Genomic DNA, 15,895 nt, shown 5'->3' with positions numbered 1-15,895 from the left:
TGTATTGACAGGATGTGAGGGGAAATCTGTTTAATCTGTTAATCCACAGATACAAATCTAGCTCTAACCCTATCCTACTCTGCCCAATACTACAAAAACTGAAACTATCTCGAGTTGGACTTTAAAAATTCACCACATAAAGCCATTAAGCAAGACTTTTCTAGGTGTGGAGAGTTTTTTTTACAGTCATTTCCTATAGTGAAAATGGTTTATAGTCTTCCTGCATGTCCTACATTAAATACACTATATTGCCAAGCATACTGGGACACCCCTCCAAATCATTGGATTCAGGTGTTCCAATCACCTCCATGGCCACAGGTGTATAAAATCAAGCACCTAGGCATGCAGACACATTTCTACAATCATTTGTGAAAAAATGGGTCGCTCTCAGGAGCTTAGTGAATTCAAGCGTGGCACCGTAATAGGTTGTCACCTATGCAATAAGTGAAATTTCCTTGCATGACCTCACAAACGCACTTCTGGAAGAATGGTCAAACATTCCCATAGACACCCTCCTAAACCTTGTGGACAGCCTTCCCAGAAAAGTTGAAGCTGTTATAGCTGCAAAGGGCGGGGCCAACTCAATATTGAACCCTATGGACTAAGACTGGGATGCCATTAAAGTCCATGTGCGTGTAAAGAGGCAGACGTCCCAATACTTAGGCAATATACTGTATATACTATACAAAACTAATTCAAACATTTACATTCAATCAGTAGCTGAATGAACCATCAACCACGCACCAGCATATGTTTTCATTGGCAGGTATCTATGGCACAAACATACATTCCTTGTAAAAAAAAAAAAAAAACACCACTACTCCAAACTGAAAAACCATTTTCTCGTTTGACCAAGGGCAAGTAAAATTTTGTGGCATGCCTTTAAATTGGCTTTGAATGGCCATCTGCCATTTAGAAGGACTGGAGAAGCTCAGAGGTTTTGGGAACAGGGATTGGTGCAACTCAGTCTCACTCTGTCTTATGTTAATGAAACAACTCAATTACTATAGCAAAAGTGCTGACAATATTTACCCACAATCCTGTGAGGGTCTCTAATAAAAAGGAGCCCAATTTGGCACCAATTACTTCATACACTGGGTGAATACAGCCTGTATTTGCTTAGGACACAATGCAATAGATAGAAAAGACTTGGCCCACACAGTCTTTTCAAAGAAATCTTTGTAAGGTCAAGCCAAAAGGAGCACCGAATGAGTGAGTGCCTGTATTGAGTGATATCGTGGCATAATCATGTTCATGTGGTGCTGCTACTCAAAACAGGCACTCACTTATTGTGGACCCTGCTGGTTCTGATTGGCACATGCAGGTTTTTCATTTTTAGTCCATTAGATACTGTGATACTCTGACTACGAGGGATTGTTGTGTCCCTGAAATGTGTTCAATGCCTTGTGGTACACTGTTGTCATTTGTGGAACTACATTTCTGAACTCTTGTTGGTTCTGGTGCTCACAAGCTGGTTGACGCCTATTCCTAGGGAATCCAAGCTTTGTGGAGAGCTGCTGTACCTAGGCCTTTGAACTCAAAGATCTCTTTCATACATTTAAAGGTTTTGTATCTAGTGCCTCACCTCCATCTGCTTTTCAAACAAATATGTAAAGATAAAAATGAGAGCTATTGCTGTTGACTAGCATTTGCTGGTGCAAGCTATGGAACTGTAGTCCTTTTTACTTCTTCCCTACTTGGCAAGTCCCTGACCTGCAGCAATCTATGATCATGTGTTAGCTCACCTCTAAGTACATGCTTGTTCTAGGTCAGTGAACACGTAAGGATGACAGTCCTGGAACATGAGCTATCAAAAACAGGCCAAGAATGACAGCTACTCCTAGTTCTGTTGTCCCTTGAGGAACTAATAAACTAGTTGTTTTTAGTCGCTCAACTTTACATAGACTTCTCAAGCTGGTTGATACATATTCCCAGGGAATCCCAGCTTTGTGGAGAGCTGCCGAATCTAGGCCTTTAGACTCAAATACCTCTTACATGCTTTTAAAAGATTTGCATCCAGCTCCTCACTTCCACCTCCATTTGGTTTTGGAGAAACCTGTTAGGATCGAAATGAGAGCTATTGCCGTTATCTTTTGGAGCTGTAATCCTTTCTCTTCCATCCCTTCTTGCCAAGTCCCTGACCTGAAGCAAGCTATCGTATATCATGTTAAGATTCCTAATATATACATTCTTGTTCCAGGTCAGTGACCAAGTGAAGATGACTGTCCTGGAACATGCACCTTCAAAAACAAGTCAAGAACAACAGCTTTCTCTAGTTGTGTCCTTTCAGCTTGCACTGGCAGTTTTATGTAGCACACAAAGTGTTATGTACAAGACCACCTTAAGAACCTTGTCATATACTTCACATGATGGGAAATTCCACAGACACGGCAAAACCTTCCAAAGTTATGACCCCATTAGTTAAGTTTATGCGTGCCTTGAACCTTTGTAATTCAATGTAAAACAGTAACAATATTTTAAGATTGCAAAACAAACATTTGCTTAAAAATTCAAGTAATGTAGCTTTGCCCGGGAACATTATAAATTGCAGTGCTGTAACTCCTTGTGTTTTCTACATCACAAGCACAGCAGTTTTAACTCCATGTTTGTAAAAATATTGCTTGTATGCTTCAAATCCCAAAACATAATCTGCAACTTAGTCAGTCTGGAAAGATAATCCCCAGTGCTCCATTTCAACTCTGTGTCAAAATCAGTAAAACGATTTCAGCAGCAGATAGGCTGACCCCCCCCAAAGAAAAACATCAGCTTTCATCAATGTATAGGTTTACAGTACTACTTTGCTCTTAAAAGGGCAACTAGCTAAATGCACCAAAAGCTCACGACAGTAATCAAACCAGCACTGACACATCGTTCAGCCACTTTAAATGTTCTGTACCATAAGCCAATGTCAAGAAGGAAAGAAAATGTCTGTTTCTGGTGCCATAAATGTAATTAAAGGAATGTGTTCAGCCATGCTCCCAGAGGTCCCCAGAGTGGAGATTTGTCTTAAGAAACTTTTTAATAAGTACACTAGAAGTGATAATTAAAGATAAGTGTAAAAGAGGCAGCAAGGTGATAATTGGCTCCGAAATTAAACAGAAACTCGGTACTCTCTGATCAATTAACTGTTTAAGATTGCATGGTTTACCACTGAGACACCCTTGTAATTGTACATGTAGTAATTCACACACACTACAGTGAAATAGCACATTCCACATACAGTTCTGATCCTGGGATAAAATAGACACTTTGGTCTGGAACACTTACAGGTCCTGTCTATTTCCAACCCTGTAACTGGACAGTGAAAGGAGAAGTAGAAGACTGATGAGCTCATCTTTCGGTCATTCTGCTCTCTCCTCCCCTTGAACTACAGCATAACTGATGGGAAACTTGTGCTGCTTCTCCCCCCTTCAAGTCTGACTTCTACTGTACAGGGGAAGGCAAAAGGCAGATACCAAGTTAAATTCAGAGACTTGTACAGCTTGCATTAAATAAAAAAAAACATTTGCAAAAGTCAAGCTTGGTTCTGTCCCATCTTGGCCCTTCCTATTGGTTGTTTAAAAGTGAACTTGTCACTAAAATGAAGTCTAAAACTACCACTAAATCAAGCTTTTGTTGGGTATGGGAAAGCCATGAAGGATTGAACTAATCCATGTAATGTGCTCATTCTTCCAATCCCTACAAATGGTTCCGGGAACATCCTGGGGTATCCCTAATGAGAGAGAGTTGCCTCCGAAGTCCAGAAGTTAGACTCACTTGCTCAAAGGGGTTGATTTACTAAAACTTGAGCACCCATAATTTGGTGCAGCTTCTAAATTCAGCTTGTTCAATAGAGTGGTTGTAAAAGCTAAATGTTTTTTACCTTCTTGCATTCAATGCAGGAAGGTAAAAAAAACCTTGTGTGTGCAGCAGCCCCCCTAATACTTACCTGAGCCCCCTCTCGATCCAGTAATGTGCATGAAAAGAGTGGCTCTCAGGGGGAATCTTCCTCCTCATTGCTTGAGACAGCAGCAGGAGCCATTGGCTCAATCACAGCTGTAAGCCAATGAGGAGAGAGCATAGGGGGCGGGGCCAAGCTAGAGTGTAAAAGGATACACAGAGTAGCGGCTCAGGAACTTGCCTGCTCAGGTGCCCCCATAGAAAGATGCTTGCTCTAGGGGCACGGAGAAGAGAGGGACCCAAGAAGAGGAGGATCGGGGCTATCCTGTGTGAAACCACTGCACAAAGCAGGTAAGTATGATGTGTTTATGATTTCTTTTTTTTAAGTCAGCCTTTAATACCACTTTAAGCTTTGGCAATAAAATCTGGAAGCGGATTGGTTTCTATGCACAGCTGCATCACTCTCCAGTTTTAGTAAATAATCCCCAAAGGGTCCAGCAGTCCTAAAATATACATCTATTTTTTGAACTTCTTCAGCCTTGACCCATGTCCAACATCTTCAATTTTTAAAAAGTCTGACCTGATATGTGCAAATTTAATTACCTGTCCTAATTATATGTAATTCTACATTTTGAGTGACTATCACTTATTCAAAAACTAAAAAGCTTTAAAGTGGTTTTAAAGGCTCAAGGTTTTTTACCTTCATGCATTCTATGTGCAGCATCCCCCCCAGCCCCCCTAACATTCACCTAAGTCCCCTCGATCCAGCAATGTGCACTGGAGTCTGGGCTGTCCCGGGACTTCCTCTCTTCATTGGCTGAGACAGAAGTGGGAGCCAATCACAGCCAGGGAGACAATGAGGAGAGAGAAGGGGTGGGGCCGAGCCACGGATCCATGTGTGAATGGACACACAGAGCAGTGGGTGCCCCCATAGCAAGCTGCTTGCTGTGGGGGCACCCGACAGGAGGGAGGGACCAGGAGTGCCGATAGGTAACTCGAGAAGAGGAGGATCCACTGGAGCACTAGGCTCTCTCTGCTGCCAATCACAGCCAATGAGCCAAGCTGCTTGCTCTGGGGGCACTTGAAAGGAGCCGGGTGCCAGGAGCGCCAGCGGGGGACCCAAGAGTAGGAAAATCGTGGGCTGCTCTGTGCAAAACCACTGCACAGAACAAGTCAGTATAACCATTTTTTTTAAATGCCTTTAAAATCACTTTAAATATCAAACTCCTGTTAAGAGAAAAAAAAGGTTGTAATCACCTTCTTCACAATGCTGTCCTTCACAGAAAGCCATCTCAGTCTTGTAGCAGCTGCCCTATTTTCAGATTCAAGGTCGCCAAACGCCATTCTATGCTGCACTACTCTGCAGCTGCTCAGTAGGCGGCTAGGAGGACTGTGAGGGTCATGTGCACTCCACTTGGAAGATGATTTTCGAAATATTTATATATACATTTTTATTTTAAATAATAATAATAAAAAAAAAAAACAGCCTTTGGAATTAGCATGTGACAGTTAATTCTGATCAGTCACAGGATTCGCTCTCCCATTCACAGAAATGTTACAAGAATGTAATCAACAAAATAACTTTTTCTCAAAGAGGAGGAAGGAGGGGGCGCATCCCTATCGGACCATCTATACTGCTGTTCTGCTTGAAGATCCCTATCGGACCATCTATACTGCTGTTCTGCTTGAAGATCCCTATCGGACCATCTATACTGCTGTTCTGCTTGAAGATCCGAAGTGGTTACTCACTGCAGTTCCGAAAGTCCAGAGACAAGAAGAGGACAGGGTATCCCCTGCAGTGAACACCTCTCCAGGATCCCGCTCTCTGCACAATGTGAAACATACTTCTTTACAGGTAAGTGATGTGACTAAAGCTGTTGTTTTTATTTTTTTATTTGGTAAACTTCAGCTTTACCGGTCACCTGAGATATAGCCAGCACCAGGGTGTCCACAAACTGCAAGCATACTTATTTTGTTTGGATTTGAGTTGAATTCCTGTTGTGTACTTTCCATGCTTGGGCAAAAAAGTGTGTATTTACACACCCATCCAAACAAAACTCTTTCTGCAGCTGGATCAAAACTGGCAATCCCTCCTCTCTTTCGTGTTTATGACCAACTTAGTTGGTCCTGGTGTGAAAAAAAAGTATGTGGCTGGGGAAGGGGGAAATTCAGGAATAGTCATGTGACTATTGTGAGCGCTTTGATATTAAAGGAGTATGTAAACCATAAAATTTCATGTTCCTGATTTGTGCCTGCTGTACCATGTGCTTGTATGAAAAAGTATTCTGTTCTCTTTGTATTGCTTCCTTTGTGTTCCTGCCAGTCTGTCTTTCTAAAAACTGACCACAGTGAGCAGGAGGGCACAATGTGGTCAGTTCTCTAGCTATACTGGGAACTCCAGCAATGATCAGACTTGTCCTGACACAATTCCCCTGCACAGCCATTCACTGGGAAGATCAGTGTGTTGCTCTTTCCCCTCCCCCAGCTCTTATGCAGCTAAGAAAAGAGGGAATGTGATCACATATCAAAAAAAAAAAAGGGGGGGGGGGAGTGTTAATACTTTTTTTTTTTATATGTATACTAATATATACTATATAATGTTTGTCTTTCATTTCTATTTTAAACTGAAAGGGTTGTTGTACAAGGTGAAGGTTTACATGTACTTTAGGTATAAGGCAGAATTACTGATTCAAAGTGAAGGAACAAGCTACAATAACTTTATACATAAAGTGCAAGTAAACCCTAACAGTGAACATCTGGTATTTGCTTCCTTTTGGTCTTTTAAAAACAACTGAAAGTGTGTGGTTATAACTGTTTGTTCAGTACAAAAATACCTGTTGATCCTGCCAGAAGTCCAGTGCTGTTGTAAGCACTCTGCAAAGATATCTCAACCAGTCTCATCAGTCCTGCCCAGTTCAACTCAATTACATACCACCTATTCCTATGTTATGGAGGTAAGAAGAGGGGGATGTTCTGTAGTCCTAACACCTCCTCTCCTAAACATTGCTTCTCTATAGATACACTACAGTAAGTGAGCCTTGTTACTTGGGAGTTGCTGGCAGGATCACCAGGTGAACAAAAAGAAAAAACTAATGCAGCTAATACATCGAAGGGCTAGCAATCTGTAGTGTATTCAATGTTTGTTCTCGAGTTTAAATCCACTGTGACTCATTTTGAATGTAACCTGACAATATTCAGTTTGATCCAGTTCCATAAAATGATTGCATACAAGGAAGGATGTGGTTGGGTTTCAGCTACTGGGATCATGGGGAATGTATCCCTGTGTAAGTTTTAAAAAGGATAAGTTCACCTTTTAACAAAAAATAATAAATGCTCATTTTCTGCAGGTAAAAAAAATGTGCATTTACTAGCTTTGTTTTAGGAGCCTGGAAAGCATCGCTGGTGCCATGCAGGCCTCCTGCAGACGGTCAGTGTAAGCTGCCTGCTTGTATCTCATCTGAGCAGACAGTTTTACACTGGCAGGAAGAATCAATAAACTACCACAGAGCTGTGGTAGTTATTTGAGAACTAAAAGCTGACAGCCACAAAGGCTGTCAGGACTTGAAGTCTTCCCATTCACAAAACACTGAACAAATGAGGCGTCCGGCCAGGTATTTTAAAAAAAAAATTCTGACAGCTAGCAGGGTGAAAAGATCTCCCACTAGCTGTCACATAGGAGGATTGGGGGCCAGTACAACTGTAACATGTTGCATGTTACATCCTGAATATGGGTGTAACATGTTACAAAAGGTGAACTTATCCTTGAGCCCTGGTTCACACTGAGGAAGTGCGGAATTTGCATGGGTTTCAGTGCGAATTCCGCACCACATCAGAATCACACCCTGTGAACCGCTGTGGGTGTGTATGTTAATTTAACAACACCCCGATAGTGGTCCACAAAAGGCGGTGCAGAATCGGATCGCATAGATGTGAATACCCATGCGATCCAACTCTAGCGCGAACCAAAAAAAAGGGTCCTGCACATTTTTGGTGTAGGCGAGATGCGAATAGAGCCATACAAAATGTATGGCTCCAATCACACCGCACACAAAACGCATGTGATTCACACAGGAATGCGGTGTGGTTCCTGTGTGAATCACATGCGATATACCGCACCGCATATATGTGAACCCAGGCTTAAAGCAATCCTGTTGCTTACTCTAATTTGCTTTAAAAATGCCATACCTGCAAAGAAGCATAGGAATACTTTCTTCTGGTGCTGCCTGAAAATCAATCACCAGTGTATCAGACTTTGAACGTTCAATGCAAATGTGTCTAAAACAAACAGCATCAGATTATGTAATCAATCTGGTATAAATGGTTGTGTGTATGACCGGAATACAATTGGTGAACACAGGAAGATCATGCAAAACACATCAAAGAAAACATCCACACTGCAAGCTGAAAATAACAATGCCTGATGCGTGGATTCAGCAAATCCAAAAGATACCAGATTGGAAAGGCATGATGTAACATCTTAGTCTGGTGTGTCGCTCGGTGGGTGTGTGATTCGGGCAGAGACTGAGGGGGTGAGGTGGGGGGTTGAGAGGGGTTGGGCTCCGTTTCCTCCACCCCCCTCTTCCAATCCCTCCACTGGCTTCCGATTGCGCAATGGATCAAATTCAAAATCCTAACGCTGACGTACAAAGCCGTCCACCATACTGCCCCGAACTACGTCACTGACCTAATATCCAAGTACCGCCCAGCACGCACACTCCGCTCCTCACAAGACCTCCTTCTCTCTAGTTCCCTGGTCTCCTCCTCCCATGCCCGCCTCCAGGACTTCTCCAGGGTGTCAGCCATCCTCTGGAACTCCCTGCCCCAACCCATCAGATTATCACCTACTCTCCTCTCCTTTAGGCGCACCCTGAAAACCCATCTCTTCAGGGAAGCCTACCCCACCCCCTGCTAACCTGCCGACCTCCTCCACTCTTCCTACCACTCCATCCCCCACAGCTATCTCCTCCTGTACCACCATCCCCTCCCTCCTAGATTGTAAGCTCGAAAGAGCAGGGCCCTCAATCCCCTCATGTTTTGCATTGTATTGGTATTGTTCTGTCACATGTTCTGTCCCCCTTTGTAATGTACAGCGCTGAGCGAACTATTGGCGCTTTATAAATACTGTATAATAATAATAATATGAAGAGTCGGCAACTCGTTCTCCCGATAAAAGTACTTTATTCATAAAGGGTGCAGTGTGCAAGTTACAGCCGCTTACGCAGTTTGGAAAAAAAAACCTTATTCGTAGCCCAAACGCGTAAGTGGCTGCAACTTTCGGAGTAAAGTACTTTTATCGGGAGAACGAGTTGCCGGCTCTTCATCTTATACTCCTATACTGTTCCAAGTGCCAAGAAGACACTAAGTTTTGGAGCACCATTGGTCTACCTCCACGGGGATTCTACCTAGGCGTACAATTTTCATTTATGATGTAATATCTGACTGTAAACTGAACCTATCTAATCCTAGGTGCAGTCGCTGTATAACTGCTTTAATGTACAGTCTTGAAGCCACAGTTGCTGAATGTAATGATCTGTCCGGTCTGTCAGCACACATCTGTGGTAAAGAAAAAAGGTAAGTGTACTTTTAAAACAGGAGCTTTTGTCTGTTTGAGAAAATTAAAAGCCATTTTATTAAAAGGACACTCCCTTGCCCAGGGATCCAACGCCATCTTCACCCGGGCCAGTTCTTTGCCGGTCTTCGGGTTCCTGATGCCGGCATCTTTAGTGTAATTCCTTGTGGCTTCACAACAGACTTCCTACTGTGCATACACAGTCTTCTGTGACCTATAATGTACAATGTGGGGTGGGGAGAACTTTCAGTGGAATCACCACTGCGATAAGACCGGAGGTGGGAAGCGGGTAGCTGTCAAAACCAGGTACCCCCCCCCCCCCTCCAAAAGTGCCAAAGTAGAAGAAAGGGGAGGAGGGCATAAAGCAGAACATCCCTTTTAGGGTGAAGGTTTGTTTTAAGTACCTCCTGTCATTGCAGAGTAAGGAGCAGTGGAAAATTGACAGTTTAGTCTGTTTTAATTGTAATTAAAACAGAGATTTTACGTTCCGAGACTCAGCAGACATAGGTCGGTTTAATTAATTAGTGAATGCCCTAGTGTTCTAATACTGACAACAGATTGATTGTCCTTAATAAAAAGGCTAGTAAAAGTGATGTCAGACAGCCTAAGGAGTCATTTATATAAGAGCTGCAGCAAATGTACATTTGTTCGGTGCAAATTAACCAGCTTTCACACATTAGTTTTAGGGATTTTTCTGCACAACGTTAAACAAGAAGTAGGGCCGAAGCTCTTTTGGCCCTATTTCTCCTGTGGTTCACAGGAATGGACTTAGTTCTGCACACCTGTGACCCGTTTTAAGCTGACAACGGGCTAACATCTGCTGTCAGCTGACATCATGTAGCCGGTCCAGGCTCAGGAAACATCCCAACTTTAATGTCAGGATCCACCCAGATGTCTGCACTGGCAACTGGCTCAGCCTCTTAGCAAGCAGCTGAGAGCCCGAGTCAGCCACTCCCGTTCCCTCCATAGCCCAGTACTCCAGTGAGTGCTGGAGGGGCAGAGCAGAGAGCCGGAGACTGACAGTCACTAGCTCTCTGCTCAATGAAGACCGAGAACTAAGCGATCAGTGGCCTTTGATAGCTCAGTTCTCAGTCTTAGAAGCATCAGGGTACAGATGTAGTTTCAGATCCATGCTGCATCCCCCTAGATGAGTATGTATGTTTGTTATTTTAGAATCCCGAACTTCTCTTATAAAGATGTGCCTGTTGTGTAAATAGAGTAAAATCAATGTTCTCATCTGGTTGAATGCTCTTAGGCTATTTGTGACTGAATGATGTTAGGCTTTTGCTTTGAGCAATTTCTGGCCAAATATTGTTAGGCTATTGTTTTAGATTATCTTCTCTTCTGGTTGAATGCTGTCAGGCTATTGTTTTAGGCCATTTTCTCTTGTGGAAGAATGTCCTTAGACTATTTTCTCTTAGGATTTAATGTTTTTAGGTTATTAGGGAACATTACATTTCCTCTGTGAAAGATAATAGATTTGGAAAGAGAACATTTGAAGGAGCAGGATAGAAATTTTTTTTCATGTGGTTTTCGTTCAGTCTAAAACTAAATGTTAAAAGCAAACATTCTGAAGAACTTTCATTTGCCAAGTCATCCAATGTACAGAGAATTTTTGTATGAATGTTCTTAAAAACATTTGTTTGAAAATCTACTTCCGGTAGTATATGGCTAGGTTAGGTGTGATAAGCAGACTTGGCCTTCTATCTTGGAGGGCCTCTCAAACCCTTCATAACCATGGAATAGCCACACTAAAAACCTGTGTGCAACTCTAATTTCTCTATACAGTAAAGAAATCCATTAATGCGGGATTGAAGCTGTCTATAGAAGGAAGAGTGGCACTCCTCCAGGAAAGGCTTAGTTTTTTGGCTTTAGCTCAGACTTCCATCTTCTTTAGCTCCCTGCTAAGGTTTAAAGCCGGTCTACAGGTCCATTATACTAAGCTTGCAGCAGTCTAGCCGCATTTGGATTAGGGACTGAGCTGTAAGATGAGTATTATGTCCGAGCCAATAAAAGGAGGACCATCAATTAACTCCTTAAGACCACCAATGAGCAAAAGTGGTTTTAAAATGTAATTCCTTCCAAAACATTTATATTTACTTTTTTTTTTGTTGATAGCAAATTCAAAATCATCTGTTGGCCTCTTAACTCTTGAGAACTCTGTTGAAGACATATCAAGCCTACATTCCCAACTCCACCCACTTTGCTGGATCTGCCGTTAATCTTGCATTTCGGTGAAATCCAAAGAAAAAGGAATAGTGAGCATCCAGATTAAGAAGGGGCAAAGTCAGAAAGTCCAGCTTGGAGACGTTGGTGATAGAGCCTGCCACGTATGGAAACTTATTCGTAACGCAAACCCACCTGTTCCAATGCATGACTGAAAAATCTCTTTTGAGTAGACTGATGATTTACAGTAGACTGACAATGTTCTTGAGAAAAAGTCACCCCCTTTTGGTGAGCTATATATGCATACTCAAACAAAAGATAAAAATCTGAAAAAAAGAATAAACTGCTTTCTTCTCTAAAAATGATAAGGTGAGCACATAACTGGTCAATAAAGAGAAACAGCAGTTACACAAGAGCCCTCTGACCCCATAGTCACATGACATGGGCATACTGTACATAGTGTCAGCTGCCCCCAGTGTACCCTGTATGCTATCCAAACAGTACAAAACTACAGTAAATGAAGATACATCAACATCTACATAACTCAGAGAAGTTTAGGACAACTTGGAGACGCTGGCGGTATTTTACGACCACAGAACAATACCTATGAGTTCATTCTCAAATTTCTGGCTCCCCTTCATGAAATATTTGGTGACCTGAAGTTATGGTCCACATATCCGTACAATGCTAACCCCAAAGGAAGCTTTTGCTTCCTTGCCCTTTATGTTTTCTCCACTTTCTGCTCTTGCCCCTCTTTTTTATGCTCCTTATGCTACATACCCAACTACTTACCCTTCTTGGACTATACAGGAATCCTGCTACCCCTTCTTTTTTCAGAAAGTTCAGTTCTTTGATCACTTTAGATCAGTAGAATAAGAGGAGGTGGATTGGGAGATGCCATGGTAGACATTATACCACATTCGTTTTTTCTGAATTTAGTTGGTGGTGGCCATGGATGTGCTCTCTATCTGTATTCTTATGACTGTAATACAGTTGTGTCCAGAATTATTCAACCCCCAATGCTGTAAAGGGGTTTAGGGACTATAGTGTACATTTGGAATTGTATTCAGAATCAAATCCTACAAGGACGTTGTAACTACCCAAATGCAACTAAAATGACATCAATTGTTTATGTAATACAGTAGTAAATGGTTCTTATGTGGTTTCTTCATTGCCACAATTATTCAACCCCTTAAAGACTACCACTCTGAAGAACAGAGGTTCATACAGGTGCTTTCCATCAGGTATTGAAAACACCTGTGGATGTCACCGAGCAGCAATCAAGCATAATAAGCACCAATTAGGCAGCTTTAAAATGACTGTGATACTCAGCTCCTTCTAGACATTTACTGGTGTGGTTACAAACATGGTGAAGGCAAGAGAATGGTCCAGGAAGACAAGAGAAGAGGTGATTTCTCTTCACAGGAAGGGCAATGGCTATAAGAAGATTGCAAAGATGTTAAACATACCAAGAGACACCTTAGGAAGCATCATTCGCAAATTCAAGGCAAAGGGCACTGTTGAAACGCTACCTGGTCGTGGCAGAAAGAAGATGCTGACTTCGACTGCTGTGCGCTACCTGAAGCGTAGAGTGGAGAGAAGTCCCCGTGTGACTGCTGAGGAACTGAGAAAAGATTTGTCAGATGTGGGTACAGAAGTTTCAGCCCAGACAATAAGACGCACACTGCGTAATGAAGGCCTCCGTGCCAGAACTCCCAGGCGTACCCCCTTGCTGTCTCCAAAGAATAAGAAGAGTCGACTGCAGTATGCCAAAAGCCATGTGGACAAACCACAAAAGTTGTGGGATAGTGTTCTGTGGACTGATGAAACAAAATTAGAACTGTTTGGGCCCATGGATCAACGCTATGTTTGGAGGAGGAAGAACAAGGCCTATGATGAAAAGAACACCTTGCCTACTGTGAAGCATGGTGGAGGGTCAATCATGCTTTGGGGCTGTTTTGCTTCTGCAGGTACAGGGAAGCTTCAGCGTGTGCAAGGTACCATGAATTCTCTTCAGTACCAGGAGATATTGGATGGAAACGTGATGCAGTCCGTCACACACCTGAGGCTTGGGAGACGTTGGACCTTTCAACAGGACAATGATCCCAAGCATACCTCCAAGTCCACTAGAGCATGGTTGCAGAGGAAAGGCTGGAACATTTTGGAGTGGCCATCGCAGTCACCAGACTTAAATCCGATTGAGAACCTCTGGTGGGACTTAAAGAAAGCAGTTGCAGTGCGCAAGCCTAAGAATGTGACTGAACTGGAGGCCTTTGCCCATGAAGAATGGGCGAAGATACCCGTAGATCGCTGCAAGACACTTGTGTCAAGCTATGCTTCACGTTTAAAAGCTGTTATAACTGTAAAAGGATGCTGTACTAAGTACTAAGATTGAATGTCACTTGGGGGTTGAATAAAACTGATAATGCTGTGAGCACAGAAAAGACATTTGTGGTTATTTCATTATAACTGTTATGTTATATTTGTCTGACCTACAAGTGCCTCTTTAATGTAAATGTAAGCAAGATGACTGAATGATCAAAAGCAATGTCAAACTGGCCAAAACACTCAATTTCAGTGGGGGTTGAATAATTTTGGACACAACTGTACATAACCTATATAAGATGTGCATCAGTGTTATCTATAAACCCTATCATCTGCACGTATATCTTGTCAAGGTATGTTATCAAGAACTGAGGAAAAAACTGAAGAAAAAAAAAAAAACGTCAACATAAAATGATTCTAGAACTATACAAACTTTGCATAGTACAAATACCACACAAATGAAAAAATATATAAAGAGATAACATAAAAGTCTGTGTACAGCTGTGATAAGTGAACAAATCATGTTGTGCTGTGCCTTTAAATCATTAAAGGCACAGCGCAACATAATTTGGTGTCAACATAAAACGACTAACAAGTTTAACAATCAAAGCTTCTGTTCAGAACATTCCGAAACACAATATTAATTCTCCATGTGGTGTCCCATACAGCTCAATAAACCACAAGCTAATGACATTACAAGGACAGTTTGGCCACTTACCGATGATTCCGCTGTCTTTGCTCTCCAGGGTGGAGCTTGGGCTGCTGATGGTTCCACTGGGACTGGTTCTGTTTGCGGCTGTTTTGCTGATGCAGCTGTTCAGCGTGGAGCAAGGACTGGCGGTGCTTGGAGAAGCTGTGCTGTTTGTCAGCGTTGAGCAGGGACTTATCCCGTGACTTGTCACTGTACACTGCAGGAAATCAACCATTAATTACCATGGCACACGATGCCTGCTAAGAAAGATGCATCCAACAGAGACACTTTCTCTTTGTTAGCACATTGACATACAAAATATATATTTGTAACCCTTTATTCTGCACAGCAACATTCTTCAAGGGTCAGACATTTAAGGGTTACACCAGCTTTAAAGTTGAACTCTAGGTATTAATTTGTTTGCATAGTTACATTGGTTCACCTTGGACCAATGTGGTATGCATACACCATAACTGAGGGATCGGTGTGGAAGCTGAGAATCACTGTAGTAGTCACTGCTACTATAGTGATTACTGCTGATTTCTGGGTCCAATGCTAAGCAACTATCCTGCTGCATAGTAACCACAGGGAGTCATGTTCACTTGGCACAGGCACCATTCACACAACGCTGTGCATTCAATCAGTTTCAATCAGAGAACGCCATGCATTCATTGAGAAAAATTGAGCTGTTCTGTGAATGGCGGAGAAAAATGAGCAGCACTGCAACCCCCAGACTCCAATCTGAGGAATAATAAATGCTGGTACTCTGGCTCATAGCTCCTTCAAGCTTAACCTCAGACAGGAGCTAATACATTTCAAGGAGCTAATGTATTTCATAGCTCATGCTATGATTAAGGCTCTACGGGGCTGAAACGTGTTAGACTCCTTGGCTGTTTTTTCCAACTTTTTTTAACCCCTTGGCGCCGGTGCCTCCCAGCCCTTTAAGGGTTTCAGAAGCCAGGAGGCGGGGTGGGGTTTTAGGGTCATGTGACCACCGTGATTCGCTGTCACGGCTACAACATGATCGGGAAAGGTTCCGATCGAAAGAGATCAAGACCTTCCGTGAGTACCGGACATGTGTGCTGGGAGCGTGCAGGGCACGCGCTCTCAGCACATATGTTTTTCTTAATTGCACACAAATGTGTGGCCACTCGGCGTCAAGGCGCAGACACCGGGAGGCCGCACATTTGCGTGCGGCCGCCGCGAAGAGGTTAATAAATGGACTTTTAGCTTGTGGATTTAACATTGTTGCTGGCTTTTTGGTG

General features: G+C 42.6%; 1 protein-coding gene and 1 long non-coding RNA gene across 5 annotated transcripts in view; one reads left to right on the top strand and one right to left on the bottom strand.

Annotated features, from left to right (window-relative positions):
- TANC1 (tetratricopeptide repeat, ankyrin repeat and coiled-coil containing 1) overlaps window positions 1–15,895 on the bottom strand; it is a 336,351-nt gene that overhangs the window by 116,042 nt on the left and 204,414 nt on the right. For all 4 annotated transcript variants that reach the window (XM_089659744.1, XM_089659745.1, XM_089659746.1 and 1 more), the window contains one exon: window positions 14,658–14,847. In XM_089659744.1, the coding sequence (XP_089515870.1) occupies window positions 14,658–14,847 (190 nt within the window). The remainder of the gene's footprint in view (window positions 1–14,657; window positions 14,848–15,895) is intronic.
- On the top strand, window positions 5,278–12,003 carry LOC149470783 (uncharacterized). The gene is made up of 3 exons (XR_016308002.1): window positions 5,278–5,734; window positions 9,346–9,450; window positions 11,567–12,003. It is a non-coding gene; the product is annotated as an uncharacterized LOC149470783 (long non-coding RNA).

Source organism: Staurois parvus, unplaced genomic scaffold (assembly GCF_062004578.1).
Source record: "Staurois parvus isolate SC_StPar_1 unplaced genomic scaffold, SC_StPar_1.0 ptg000031l, whole genome shotgun sequence".
Lineage (NCBI taxonomy): Eukaryota > Metazoa > Chordata > Amphibia > Anura > Ranidae > Staurois > Staurois parvus.
Note: the sequence above shows the minus strand (reverse complement) of the source record. Positions and strands in the feature narration are given on the sequence as shown.